Source organism: Meleagris gallopavo, chromosome 7 (assembly GCF_905368555.1).
Source record: "Meleagris gallopavo chromosome 7, MGAL_WU_HG_1.1, whole genome shotgun sequence".
NCBI classification, from domain to species: Eukaryota; Metazoa; Chordata; class Aves; order Galliformes; family Phasianidae; genus Meleagris; species Meleagris gallopavo.
In genome coordinates, this window is record NC_139410.1 from 12935845 (window position 1) to 12949512 (window position 13668).

General features: G+C 37.7%; 1 protein-coding gene across 4 annotated transcripts in view; it reads left to right on the forward strand.

The window, feature by feature from the left end:
- The window catches only part of RAPH1 (Ras association (RalGDS/AF-6) and pleckstrin homology domains 1), an 86465-nt gene that overhangs the window by 25521 nt on the left and 47276 nt on the right, over window positions 1-13668 (forward strand). For all 4 annotated transcript variants that reach the window (XM_085227707.1, XM_085227708.1, XM_085227706.1 and 1 more), the window contains exon 2: window positions 9711-9830. In XM_085227707.1, coding sequence (XP_085083833.1) covers window positions 9711-9830 — 120 coding nt within the window. The remainder of the gene's footprint in view (window positions 1-9710; window positions 9831-13668) is intronic.

Here is a 13668-nt window from a genome sequence, read left to right on the forward strand (position 1 = left end):
AAAGCCAAGTTCTTGTACAGACATGTGCTTAATTTTAGGAGTAGTGCTAGAAGTCATGCTATGTGTGCTTGATTGACTGTTACTTTCAGCAGTTTTTAATTGATCTTTTATTGAAACTTCAACCCATCTGCAATGCAAAACATGCACTTCCAGTTGTGAGGATTTCTTTTCAGAGACTTTCTTGCATGTTAATCACATTGGTGGGTAAAGGAGAGACAGTTGCATTCTGTCTGTTTTGTACCTCCCAGTTAAAGTTGAGAATAAGGCCTTGCAGTGAGGATGCCTGGTTTGCATATTTAGTGGAGTTCCACTTCTCAGGCTACCTGCCTGGTCAAGTAAAAGAGTTGAAAATGAAGTAAGTTCAAAATGCATGTTGCTTTTTAGACTACTTTTTTAATACATATTACCTTTTCCCAATTTCCTTGAATGGTGAAGTGTTACGCATCTTGTGTTTTGATCTTGACTTCCTATGTGTGAAGATCTTGATTTTTTTGCTGAAGTGCAAAGCCATATTTTAATTTTGAAGGACAGCTTAAAGGTGAACCCCATGCATTACTGAAAACTCAACGTAAACATTTCTGTTCTTCAAATTGCTGCTAATTATTATAAAAAAATAAGTAAGGAATAAAATAGTTTCCTGAAGTAATGCTGACTCCCCTGCTTCAGCAGTTGGAGAGAAGTTGAATTTGACAGGACAAGTGAACAGAGTTGTGGCAGATCATGTTGATTAATTTAATGGAAACATTATTGATAAGTCAGGGAAAAGGGATGAGGTGGAAACAGATAAGCTTGGGTCAGAGACTGTCACATTCCCTTTTAATCCAGTAACAAAGTACTGAAATAGATTCTTGTGCCTATTGACGTGATTAAATGCAACTATTTCTTTCTTGGATGTTATATGGAGACAGGTAGAGGTGGCTGCCAGGGACCTTAGGGGTCACCCACAGTACTTCTGATTGTGTGAACCTCTTTGTAAGTGCAAGGTATAGCTCTTACTTTTTCCATTTCAAAGCTACTTTGCATAAATAATTTGTTGTTTAACTGGTAAAAAGAGCTCACAGAAGTGATTTTTAAACTGTAACAATGTATGTTATCTCAATGCATTAAACAAATACAGAATTTTGACTAAATTACAGCCTGAGCAATTTCAGAAGCATACAAACTTATTGACTGTTAAGGTCTTCCTATTTTTACTGAAGTGGCTAAAAGTTTTTCTTTCATCAGACATTCCATGTGTTTTCAGCATATTGTGTTGAGTACAAGCCTAGAAAACTATTGCCTGAAGCGTGGTTTGAAAAAATAAAAAAGAAAAACATCAGCTCAAAATAGTATGTTGAAAGAGGCCTTTCCATAGTACAAGACTTTTATTTGGGATGTTTTGAATTTGATTTTTTAGCTGACATTTTCTACCTCAGTACTTGAATTTGAGAGCTGTTGGAATGTCTCTGATATAAGAGCATTGGGATATATCCAGCCTGTACCTGTGATGTTTGAAGCCAAGAACTCTTGTTCAGGTTTTCATCTAGATTACTCTCGATTTAAGATGGTTTATAGGACATTGGATTATACACTGAGAACTTCCCATGACTTCTAATCTTGTTCCAGATCTTTTTTTTTCCTCCTTTTTAATTTTTTTCCCCTGAGATTAATATATTTCAGAATGCTTTAAGAGGAAGTGTTAAGAGGAAATTAAGAGTATTGAGAGGAAACATGGAAATACTAAAACACATGATCTACAGTTTATCACTTGCTTATTGATTCAGTATTAAAATCAAAGGAGAAATGTTAGTGTCAGTTATGGCTTAAGAATTCTATATATATAAAAATATATATACATTTTTCTTTTTAATTGAAGGACATGGAGGATTTTTTCTTTGTCGTGTGAGCAGAGGATCATTATGAAAGAAATAACTTGTTTGCTCAAACTACCTTTTGTTGTTTACTGTAACTTCAAGGAAATGCGGAGAAATGTGAATATGTGTTTTGGTTGTTTTGGAAATGTGTATCAAATTCACTTACTCCTCTAAAAGTAACCCCTCCGAAGCCCGAAGTTACAGCTTTTACATTTCTTTAAGTAGTCAGACAAATGAGTGTTATGGATAAAAAATCTGCTAGAATCTTACTTGTGTGGTGCGTTACAGTGGTTTTCTGTCATGTACAACTTCTTAAACGGGTAATGGATGCTGGCATGGTCACAAGTGGACACAGAGCTCTAACTTCTAAAAATATCCTAGTGTGTCCTGTGTGGTTCCGAAGTTCAGGAGACTAGGGTTTTCAAAAGGCAGTTCAGTTGGTTATTCAGATGGTGTTTTGATCATTTGTGTACTGTTTATCCCTTGAGTAGAGTTTGTTTTTGTTTTGTTTTTTGTTTTCTTTTACCAAATTCCATAGTTGCCTTGAAGAAGCAAATCCTTATTCAGTAACAAGCGTAAGCTTGTACAAAGTTGTTCGTGAATAATAAGAGAGGGTGGAGGTGAAAACATCAGTTGCCTGAAAGAGGGTTGGTTTAAATATTGGGATTTTATGCTACCAGTTTTCCTTGAATATACTTAGCATTGTTAGCGCAAAATGTGTCTATTCACTGCACACTGCTTCTAGAAGTACAGTGAATAGACACAATCTTGAGCCCTTAAGGGCACAGGCATTTCCAGTTGGGTTTGGAATTCTATGGTGGTTTTTTTTTTTTTTTTTTTTTTTTTTTTTTTTTATGTTTCCATCATTAAGTGTGGCATAGACAAATTCTCTGATTTTTTTTTTTAATTTTTTTTTTCACAATGACTTATTTCAATGCAGTGTGCTTTTATTAAGGGAAATCTTGTTAATGTAATGAAACTTAACTATTGTCTTGGGCTGGGTAGATTTAAGATAAGAACTGCAGTGTTGAAGTGCAAGTCTTCAGTACAGGGCCTCAGTGATAGAGACTGGAAATACTTTCAGAATTTTTTCGTGCCTGAGAGATCGGCTGTTGCTTTCTGATAGTAGCAGTTTGTTAGCTTTAGAATTCTGCAGTGATGTCTGGTTGTGCAAATGTCAAAAGGGTACGTCCAAAACATTGTTCGTGGGCTTTTCATATTGCCTTACATGTGGGTTTATGGGCTTTTTTTGTTTGTTTTGTTTGTTTGTTTGATATTGCATCATCTCATGTTCATCCCAGCATACAAAACTGATCGCATAAGAAAAAATTTGAAAAAGTAAATGTTTCTTTTCCTAAATGAGTGATAATTTTTTATTTTACTGTGTATTTAACATAGTGTTATGTTTAAACGTTGCAACTGTTGGCTTCTACTGAAAGTCTCGTTGCCTTCTCATAAATAAACTAGAATACTGGGCCTCGTGCATTCAAAGGTGAACAAACCTAATGAATTGTTTTGGAAACTAGGGGATTTACAGCAGATTATGGATCTGCCTATTTAAATAACGTTTCAAACGGATCAAGCTGGCTGATGCACTCCAGACTGGATAATAAGATAATACATAGATCACACTTCAATGCAGGAAGCCTTTCTTATGTGTGGAAGACTACACCATGTTGAGACCTCATTTTTGTAGGTGTCCTAAAATGACAGATGCTAAGAAGCCCTTTACATGAGGGAGAAAAGACTGAAAGCTAAGTATTTTTACAGTCTGTGATGTCTTCATACGTTACAGTTGATGTTCTGGAAAAATGAGTCAAAGTGCTGCTATGAAAAATGTTCCTTGAAAGGGCACCTGATATTTGCAGCTTAACGTAATCTCATTAGTGCATTGGTTATTCTCATTCAGGTTAGCCCTATCCAATTTGTTATGACAGCAAAACAAAACCAATGAGAGTTGACAGAGCGTTAGTGCTGAAGAAAAGCAGACATCCAGGAGTCATGTTTATTGTAACTGGTTTAGATGAATCTTACTAAGGTGGAAATAGAAAAATGCTTAAGGCCAGAATTTGTATACACCTTTAAAAAAAAGTCTTTCTTATCGTTGCTTGGCAAGAGTTCTTGGAAGAGTAAGAGATCTGGTAAGCCGTCAGTGCTGTTTCACTCTAGAAGTAGAGTCAAATTGAAGTTGTCACTGCCATCAAGTGCCCCAGTTCAAGGACGGAGTTTTGAAAATTTCCCACGATTGTTACTGTGTAGGTGTTTGAGCACCAAATTCAGTCACTGAATATGTTTAGGGGAGGAAATAGCCAACAATTTTGAATGTCAGTCTCTTTAAAGAGCCTTATTGTGTCATACTTGGGGTGCAACTAGAGTAATAACAGTGTATTATGTGAGAGAACAGGTTAGAACCTTGTACAAATGACATTTGGGCAGCGAGCCTTTCTGGTGCTTTCTCTGACTTGAGTGCTTTGTCCTACTGAGTCTGTTCAGTTCATTTTACTGCTGAGCTGCCATTGAGGACTCAAGCACAGATGAGCATCTGACTGAAATTTCAGTGGACACATTCAAAACATTGTTCTGTATTACGGATTGCTCAAATAAAACCTGAAAACTGCTCATTTCCATTAAATTCTGCTTTGACAGATGCTTGAAATTAATAGGACAAAAGTGTTGAAAAATGGCTTAAATCTTAAAAGCACTTTGTCACTTCTCCCAGTATGAGCTAAGCAGAATTATGAGCTACTTAAATTCTACTAACCTGCAACTCCTTTAGAATTGTAGCTGGCTTTTGTTTTCTATTTCTTAGATTAACTTGGTTCAAAATGGTTTATTGAAACAAACAAATAAAAAAAAAAAAACCACAACAGAAAACAAAGAAAAAAGAAACATTTAAACATCTGCTGTTGTCCTTTCTTGTTATAGATGAAAATGTCATAGCCTTAGAGAGGTCCTAGTTTGCTGAAGTATGACCTATGTACACTGTGTTCAACAACAGTGTAAAAATTTCTCTAAAAAGGGAAAGTTTGAACTACTTAATTTTGATTGGGATGTGCACTGTTTTTGAGTTGTTACTGTTTCTAGTTCTGTTATAGGAAACGTCAGATACTCTTAGCTCAATGTTTTATCTCCTCTGCCTTAATTCACCAGTTTAATTCGTTAGTGGAGCTTGTGTGAAGAGATCCATTTTAGAGGACTAGCAAGTTAATATTTGCCATTTCTTAAGTGAGACACTGCCCTCTGTGTGCCTTTTGCAAGCAACCATTGACAGGCTTAGAGGATATGCAGCTGACGTTAGAAAGCTTGGGTGGGGACTACAAGGAGCTGGCAAATGCTACAGAATTTAGTGCCAGGCTTGCTGACACAACAGTACTTTGCTTGTAAAAGTTTTCTTTAGGCTGCTAATTCTGTCTTCAGAGTAACTGGAACTGAAGCAGTGTCTCTAATGCCAAGTTAATATAGCAAAAGCAACAACTTATAGGAAATTGAGAATGTTCTTATTACTAAATATTTCTGAAGATTTGAGTTGTGGAAAGAAACCAGCAAACTCCTCTCATCCTGAAAGGATGAATTATGAGCAGTGTCATAAAGTGAATGCACTGCAGAACAAATTCCATCTAACTGTAGAGTGTCATAAACAGCTTGAAGAAGGAAAAGCTAGCTGTGCTGTGTAGAGTGTCTGTAAATATTGAGCTCTGTCTGTTTTATATCACAGTATCTGTTTGATTCACCAGTTTATAGCCGTGTTTCCTAAGGCATATTTTTAATAGCTTCCCTTAACCTTCACATAAAAATTCCTAACATCAAGTATAGTTAGACATTGAGAAATGATATATTCTCAAATGAGAACAGTTGCTGTAGTTTATTTACCACATCACCTTAAGTATAAAGTGTTTTGGCTTGAATCTACAATACTTCTGGTACTCATAAAAGCTTAAGGGCTAATAAAGCTTTCAAGGGATGTGAAAATCCAGCTTCTGTTTGTTTTGCAGAAGGTTAGGTAGAAAGTAAGTATCCTCCTCTGTCTCCAGTTCTGTATGTGGAGAGGGTTTTGGGGTAACGTTACAGAGCAGAGTCTTTGAGCGGTCAGGTGGTGGTGGAATTAGACATGCCTGAATTAAAAGGCATAGAAACCGGTGTGATCTTGGTGAAAGTATGCTGCCTGATTATATGAGCATATCAATATTTTTTGGATTTCAGCATCACTTGTAGATTTTTTAGAAGAACTTTCTTCCCTTTCCTGGAGTGCCAGAAATACTGAGTAGTTTCAGAATAAGTGTGGGGAGAAATAGGAGTCAGAAGGTGAATTTAATCTGTTTTGCAGTTTCACTGCAGTATGCCATGCCATGTTAGCTTAAATATTCATAGAATCATGCGATTGTTTGAGTTTGAAGAGACCTTTAAAGGTCATCTAGTCTAACCCCTCTGCAATGAACAGAGACATCTGCAGTTAGATCAGATTGTTCAGAGCTCCATCCAGCCTGAGCTTGAGCGCCTCCACGTATGGGGTACCCACCATACCCATCTCTGGGCAACCTATTCCAGTGCTTCACTACCCTTATCATAAGTAAAAAAAAAAAAAAAGAAAGCTTTTTTTCATAGATCCAATCTAAATCTCCCCTCTTTAAGTTTGAAACCATTTCTCCTTGTCCTATCACCAAGGACCCTGCTAAAGAGTCTGTCCCTTTCTTTCTTACATCTCCCACTTAAGATACTGAAAGGCAGCTATCAGGTTTCCCTGGAGGCTTTTCTTCTCCAGTCTGAAGAGCCCCTTCAGACTGTCCTCTGAAGAGCTCTCTCAGACTGTTCTCGCGGGGGGGGGGGGGGGGGGAGGTGTTCCATCCCTGGGATGATTTTTGTGGCCCTCCTCTGGATGCGCTCCAACAGGTCTATGTCTCCTGTACTGAGGACCTCACATCTGGATGCAGTACTCCAGGTGAGGCTTTACCAGTGCAGAGAAGAGGGGCAGGATCACCTCCCTTGACCTATTGGCCAAGCTTTTGATGCAGCCTGGGATATAATTGGCTTCCTGGGTTGTGAAGACACATTGCTGGCTTATGTCCAACTTGCAATCTACTGTTCCTCAAGGTTTTTGGCAGGACTGTATGCAATCTTCATCCACGAGCTTTTATTGATAATATTGATAACAAGCCAGGTGCAAAATTTTGTACTTGGCAGAATTGTTTAATTGTGAGTTGAAGAGAGTTGTCTCAAGTGACGCTTATGCAGAGCAGCTTCATTCATGAAGTCTGTTGCTGGCTGTGGTTGCTGTGATATTGGGGAGCAGTGGAGCATTCTCTTGCTGCATCAACAGCACAGTACTTCTAGAACAGGGTATAGTAGCTTCCAGCCAGGCTTGTCATGTTTGTATCTGAGCACCTTACCTGAAGAAACTTGTGATTTTATTTTTGGGATAGGGTAAAGGACTTTATTTACAAGAAAAGATTTAAGATTGCAATGTGGATACCTTAGTTAAGTAATGTTTAGAAGATTCCAAGAGGAAAAGAGAATGTTTTAGTGTAGTGTTGAAAGACTTGGTAAAATGCGGAGGATTAAATGCAGATGAAAAGCATGATTAGAAAATGCTTCCTGACAGGGAGGGCTTGTGGTGGATGGAGTGAGTCTTTACAACAAAGAAACCTGGTTGCTTGGCATTTTTAAAATTAAGCTGAGGACAATACGTGAATGGGCGCTGGGAAAAGTCTTGCACTTGAAGAAAGATGTGCTTCTGTTGAGAGCATGGCTGTGTGAAAGAGCCTTCTCTGTATTGTGAAATTACAAACTGATCTAGCTTCTGATCTAGTGTCATGGAGTGAAGAAGAGGAATTAAGCAAAGCAAGTCTGATGTACTGACAATTCTACTTTGCTTTGAGCTGCAACACTCCCTAACACAGGAAAAAAAAAAAAAAAAAAGGCATGCTGCTAAGACAGCAATTTTTTTTCCTCTTCCTTGTGAAACACAATTGTTACATGAATTAGGGGCTTTTAACAATTGGATTCGATGATCTCTAGAGGTCCCTTCCAACCCATACAACTCTGTGATTCTCCTGGGTCCACTGCTCAAGCCTGTCTATATTGTTGCCCCTTTAAGATAAGCACCTGCATTCTTTTCTCCCACAAAAGTAAAATTTCAGTAGGAGTTTGAAGCTGCTTTGCCTAGAGCACCTGGATGGCAGTATCTTGCATATGTGGAAAGCTCTGTCTTCAGCTGCCCTCAGTGTAGTAGGTTGCCTGTGGTCTTCTGTTACTGAGGTGAAGTGAAATATAAATAGTAAAGGAATAGAAGTAAAGATTGTTTTAAATCATGGAGGTCTTTTTATGCATGAACTACTGCCATAAACAGTCTAAAGATGATTGAACAGAGAACACTTTTGTAATCTTTGGTGATCTCTGTCATCAGTTCAACTGTGCGGTACAGTGATGTCTTTCAGATCAAGGTTTGTCTTCCTGAAGACTAGCACTTAAAACATTGCTCCTAAGTTTACAAAATGTAAAGTGGTGCATTTGAAAGGCTGTATAGCAAATTTCCATGCTATCCATGGATTGACCATATCAAGGGACACTGTAATCTATGGTTTGTTGGGGTTTTTGTGTGTCTTTGGATGGTCTGTTCACGTCTCTTTGAGTGTTCTATATAATATTGCAAGCGTTTACTTTGTGTGTGTGTGTGTGTGTGTGTGTGTGTGTGTGTGTGTGTGTGTGTGTGTCTAATCACTCCTAAATTGCTACCTATATCATTTTCTCTCAGAGTATGTTAAAATCTCTCTAAATTTTTTGTTCTGAACAAATCCTGGGTTTGAAAGTGTGGATACACCGAGCAGGTATGTGTGTCTTAACCCCATAGAAGAGGCTTGGAGGATGTGTTTGGGGTAGAGAGGCTTTTTTAACAAATTAATTTCCTTTCAGTTCATAACAGGTAACCTTTGGAGAACGTTAAGTCTACTTTGGCCACTCAGTCTTGTTAAATAAAAGAGAGTCAGCTAGCTGTAATGGTGACCCTTTGTTTATAGGTGAGGGGTTTCTTGGTCAGATGGAAATTGTGCACTATCACTGAAGTGATCTGGAGAATGTCCAAGATTTAGACAACTTGATTGCTCATATTCTCTGTAACTTGCTTAAGCATTTCTGTTTACAGATGTGTAAAGTCAGCTATTTGTTGCATAGTGAAACTGCACTTCCTGTAGGTCAGCTGAATTCTTTGGAAAAGAGTCAAATTTTTTTAATGTGAAGTCTGTAGACTTTGCTGATAATAGCTGGCAATGAATACATGTGCAAGGTTGAAGAGAATTCTTGGAGAAGAGAAGGGTACAGGGAGACCTCATTGTGGCCTTCCAGTATTTAAAGGGAGTATACAAACTGGAGAGGGAACGATTGTTTACATGGATTGATAGTGATAGGACAAGGGGGAATGGTTTTTAACTGAGACGGGAGATTTAGGTTAGATATTAGGAGGAAGTCTTTCACTCAGAGGGTGATGACGCACTGGAATAGGCTGTCAGGGAGATTGTGGGTGCCCTATCCCTCGAGGCATTCTATAAGGTTAGCGTGAAATACTTTCTGCTGTTGTATTAAGTATTCTGGACTTTGTTCTTCATCTTTTTTTTTTTTTTTTTTTTTTTTTGCATTATTCTGACATAAAGCGGAATATAAGAATGGCTAGCTATCCATTGCAGCTTTCATGCTTACTCTTCAAAAGTGAGCACAACATCAACTTAGTGTGAATGTGCAATTTTTGTAGAGCTTATGGGCAAACATGCCTTCACTTCAGAATGTTTTTTCAGGAGTACAGCAGCTGACACTAGCTTTCTTGGACACTGATACAGTCTGAGTATTACTTTTTTTTTGTTTTGTTTTCAGATGGAGCAATTATCAGATGAAGAGCTTGACCATGGTGCAGAAGAAGACAGTGATAAGGAAGATCAGGATCTGGACAAGATGTTTGGGGCCTGGCTAGGAGAACTGGACAAACTCACACAGGTTGGGAAGGCTTCAATCATATCATAGAACAATTATAAATAATTATTACATGTTTATTTTCAGTTGAAAGCTAACTACTTTAACCTTAACAAGGATCTTTTTGAACACTTTAGGTGAGTATGAATTAAGACTTTTAGCTGTGGTGCTTTGTCAGGGTCAAGTATGTATCCTCAGCTGTTTTATTGTGTGAGGATAGAAGATGCCTCTTCTCTCAGTTAATTAGCACTACCACTTAGAGCAAGACTGGCTGTAGCATATGACCAACTCAGTATTCTTAAAAGAGTTCTGAACTAACTTATTTTCCACATTTCCAAGTTGTTAAATTCATTTTTCACAACCTGATAGTTATACCATTCCCGAAGGGTACAATCCATTTGGAAAACTATGGAATTGATCTTTTGTCCTCATGTATATAGAGAAACACAGACTTCAGCTGGCTAATGCTAGGCTGTATCTCCAAACACACAGTTGGGCATTGTCTAGTGGCAATGTAATTGAATCTATTTGTTGCACCTGAACAAGAATAAGGAACAAGAAAGTGTGAATGATGTCAGTGATGATGTGCTAAAGTCACCTGATACACCCTAGAGGACCGTTATTCCAGAGTGCTTTTCCAGCATCAGAGTGGCAGCTAACAGGACACCTTTTGGCATTGTTTTAGTGCTTTTTCTTTTCTTCACAAGCAAATCTTACATTTTGCACAGTATGCCAGAGTTCCAAGGTAAAAGTCGATTTCTCTGTGATCTCCTGCTTTGTTTTTTCCAGCCATGTGTGCTGGCCCTCCTGAACAGTATAATTCATCTTCTCGTTCTTTGTCACATAGATTTTAAGTAATGATGTGATGCTCCAAGTTTCAATAAGCTAGATGGGAAGAGGCTTCTCTCATCACTTCTTTACTGTAAGCTTGGGGGAAAAGGAAGAGTCTTCATCTTATGAGAAGACTGACAGAAAATGGAGTTAATCGTACAACAGAACATTTCAGATTCAGTCTTGTGCATGTTATCCTTGGTTTAAAGGACCTACCTGCAAGTCCTAAATGTGGATGGCCTTTTAAAATACAGTAAAAGGGAGCAATAAGGAATCCTACCTTTTCAAGTGAATAGAAGATGGTGTGTAATAAGTCTAAATATCATAATTCTTATTGTCTTTAACTCCCTGCGAAACATTTTTTTTAATGGTAATTGAGCCTTTCACAGACCCCATGCCTTCAAATTACCTCTAATGAGGATCTTCATGTGGGGGCACAATTAGTAACTAGTTTTAGATTTTTGTTCTTGGTTTCTCTTTAGTGAATATGAGTAACTTCCAAGTACGTGTATTTTACTTAGGGCTTGCAGTTGTACATTTAATATACAGACTATCTGCTAGTACCTGAATTTGTGTTTTAATCCATGCAAAATGCTTAAAATATACAAACAAGTAGTGAAGGGTGGGACACAAGCTGTTTGTTTCTCACTTATGTACTGCCATGCAACACAGTCTACAGTTTAGCCATACAGTTGTGCTTCTGTCTTTTGTAACTACTGAGAAGTGACATTTCCCCCAGAACTTTGAATAACCTCATAATATTTTGTATAAACAAGTTAATACAGTCTGTTGTGTCTCAGATTGCTTGTTTGGTAAATAGTTATGTCTTGATTCAGCTGAGGACCCAGTAAAGGGGCGTGATTAAATTTAATGAGCTCCAAAGGCTGTTCTGGTGTAGTTTTAGCATTTGTTGCTATTTGTCAGCTGCACTCTGAAAGCAGAGGGAGAAGAATTTTGTCCCCAAGTTCCTTGAACTTGTAACTTCCTTTTCAGATTTTCTACTTCTATGTGTTTGTTTTAGGAAGATTGAAAGTAAGACCTAGATTCCTTTCCAGACAGGAGTGCTTTTTAAAAGATATGGAATTGTTAAGATGCCTTTGAGATAATTTGAATTCACTTTGCCCTCTTTAACCCTTTGCCTAGTAAAAGCATTATAAAATGCAACCATGAAATTTTCAACACATGTGAGCAGTGTCTGCATTAGCAGTTGGTGTCTGGTTACCCTGTTCTGTGAAATAAGTATTTTTCATTTTCCAAAACTAATCTTTTAGTGCTGTTTCAGTTCTCAGCAGCTTCCCAAACTGAAATTTTGCATTATTAATTACGGAGATTGTTCTCCAATAATACAAGGGCTATTCCGAAATTAATGCCTCCTATTTCATTATGTTAGTCCACAATGTCAGAGATGGTGTTGGTAGTAGTATGGTGGTAGGGGTTGAACCTTCCCACCAGTATTCAGTTACATTTTGTTGTTGTATAACAGATGGCAGCCTTACAAAATGGTGTCTGACATTCATGTGCGTATGAAACAAAGGTTGTTGTTGAACTCTTCCATGCAGGAAAAAATGGCACCCATTGACATTTGTCCATTTTTGCTAAATGTTTATGAAGACCAAGCAGTGGATGTGTGTGCAGTGAGGCAGTGGGTGGTGCATTTCAGCAGTGATGTAAATGACATGAAAAACAAGCGATGTTCCAGACAGCTAAGGAGATTTTTACAAGCACAGCATGCAGGTTTCTGTTGGTTGCTGGTAAAAATAAATAAACTAATTAATTAAAAAATGCATAGCTAATAGTGGTGAGTATGTTGAAAAATAGTGTTCAGTAGCCAAGAATTTGCTTGATCAAATAGTGTTATTGTGCTCTTTACTTCCATGGAAATAAATAGGAGGCATTTTATTTGGAGTGACCTACATAGTAAGAGTATATCCCAGTTATTTCAAAGGATAGAATCATACAATGGTTTGGGTTGGAAGGAACCTTTAAGATCGAGTTCCAACACCCTGGTATAGGCAGGGATACCTCCCTCTAGCCCAGGTTGCTCACAGCCCCATCTTGCCTGGCCTTGAATGCTTCCATTGAAGGGGGCTTTCACAACCCTGTGTACTAACGTAATTATTCTTAAATTTAATAAAACATACTTTAGATGTTTTTAACCAGCATATGTTCGCTTTGCTTTGCAGGCAATCTCGGTTCAGTTGGAAGGAATGATCCCTAATGTGCCTGCTTTGTTTCAAGTTTTCTTTGCTGCCTGTAGGGTTCTAATCTGTTATTTTTCAACTGTTCTGTATGAAACGATATGTAAGCTCCACTAGAGCTGTTTTTTCCACATAATAGAAAATAGTTCTGCATCACTGTCTTCCGATCATTAAGTAATGACTGCCTTCCTTGAGCAAGGATACAGAAAATAAAAAAAAAAAAAGTGTGGAAAAGAAACTTAAATCTTTTGGTGCTAGAAGATGCTCTTCTTTTAGACAAACGTGTATTTGGGAAAGCTTTATTATTAGAAGTGTTGCTTTTATTCACACCCTCTGCAGGCTTGTCAAGCAGCGCCAGCAGCTAGATTCCCCACATAACACTTCTCACTCTGCGGGTGTCATGCAACTTTTGGGTTACCAGTTGGATCATAGTGCCCTACTGCTTGCTTCTTACTGCTGGTGGTTAACTGTAAAGTTTTATGTCCATTAATGAAACAATTGGATGTTTTGTATAGGAAGAGTAAGTGTCTTTTGATTTCATGTTTTGTTGTGTTGGTTTTTTTTAATCCCTTACTAGATATTTTGTTGGTTTTCTCTTTGTTTGGTTGTTTTTGTTTGTTTGTTTGTTTGTTTGTTTTTGTTTTTGCATATATATATTTTTCAAAACACTATCACATTTGGGAGGGGGTCACTTTCACAACTCGGTATTTTTCACAGAAAAAACTTATGAGAAAAATACCTAAATTTAGTAATTCAAAAATTTTTTGGTTGCTTTTCTGTGCTTATATCATGGATATGTTCGTAATCAAAGGATGCATTTCTTAGGGTGCCAC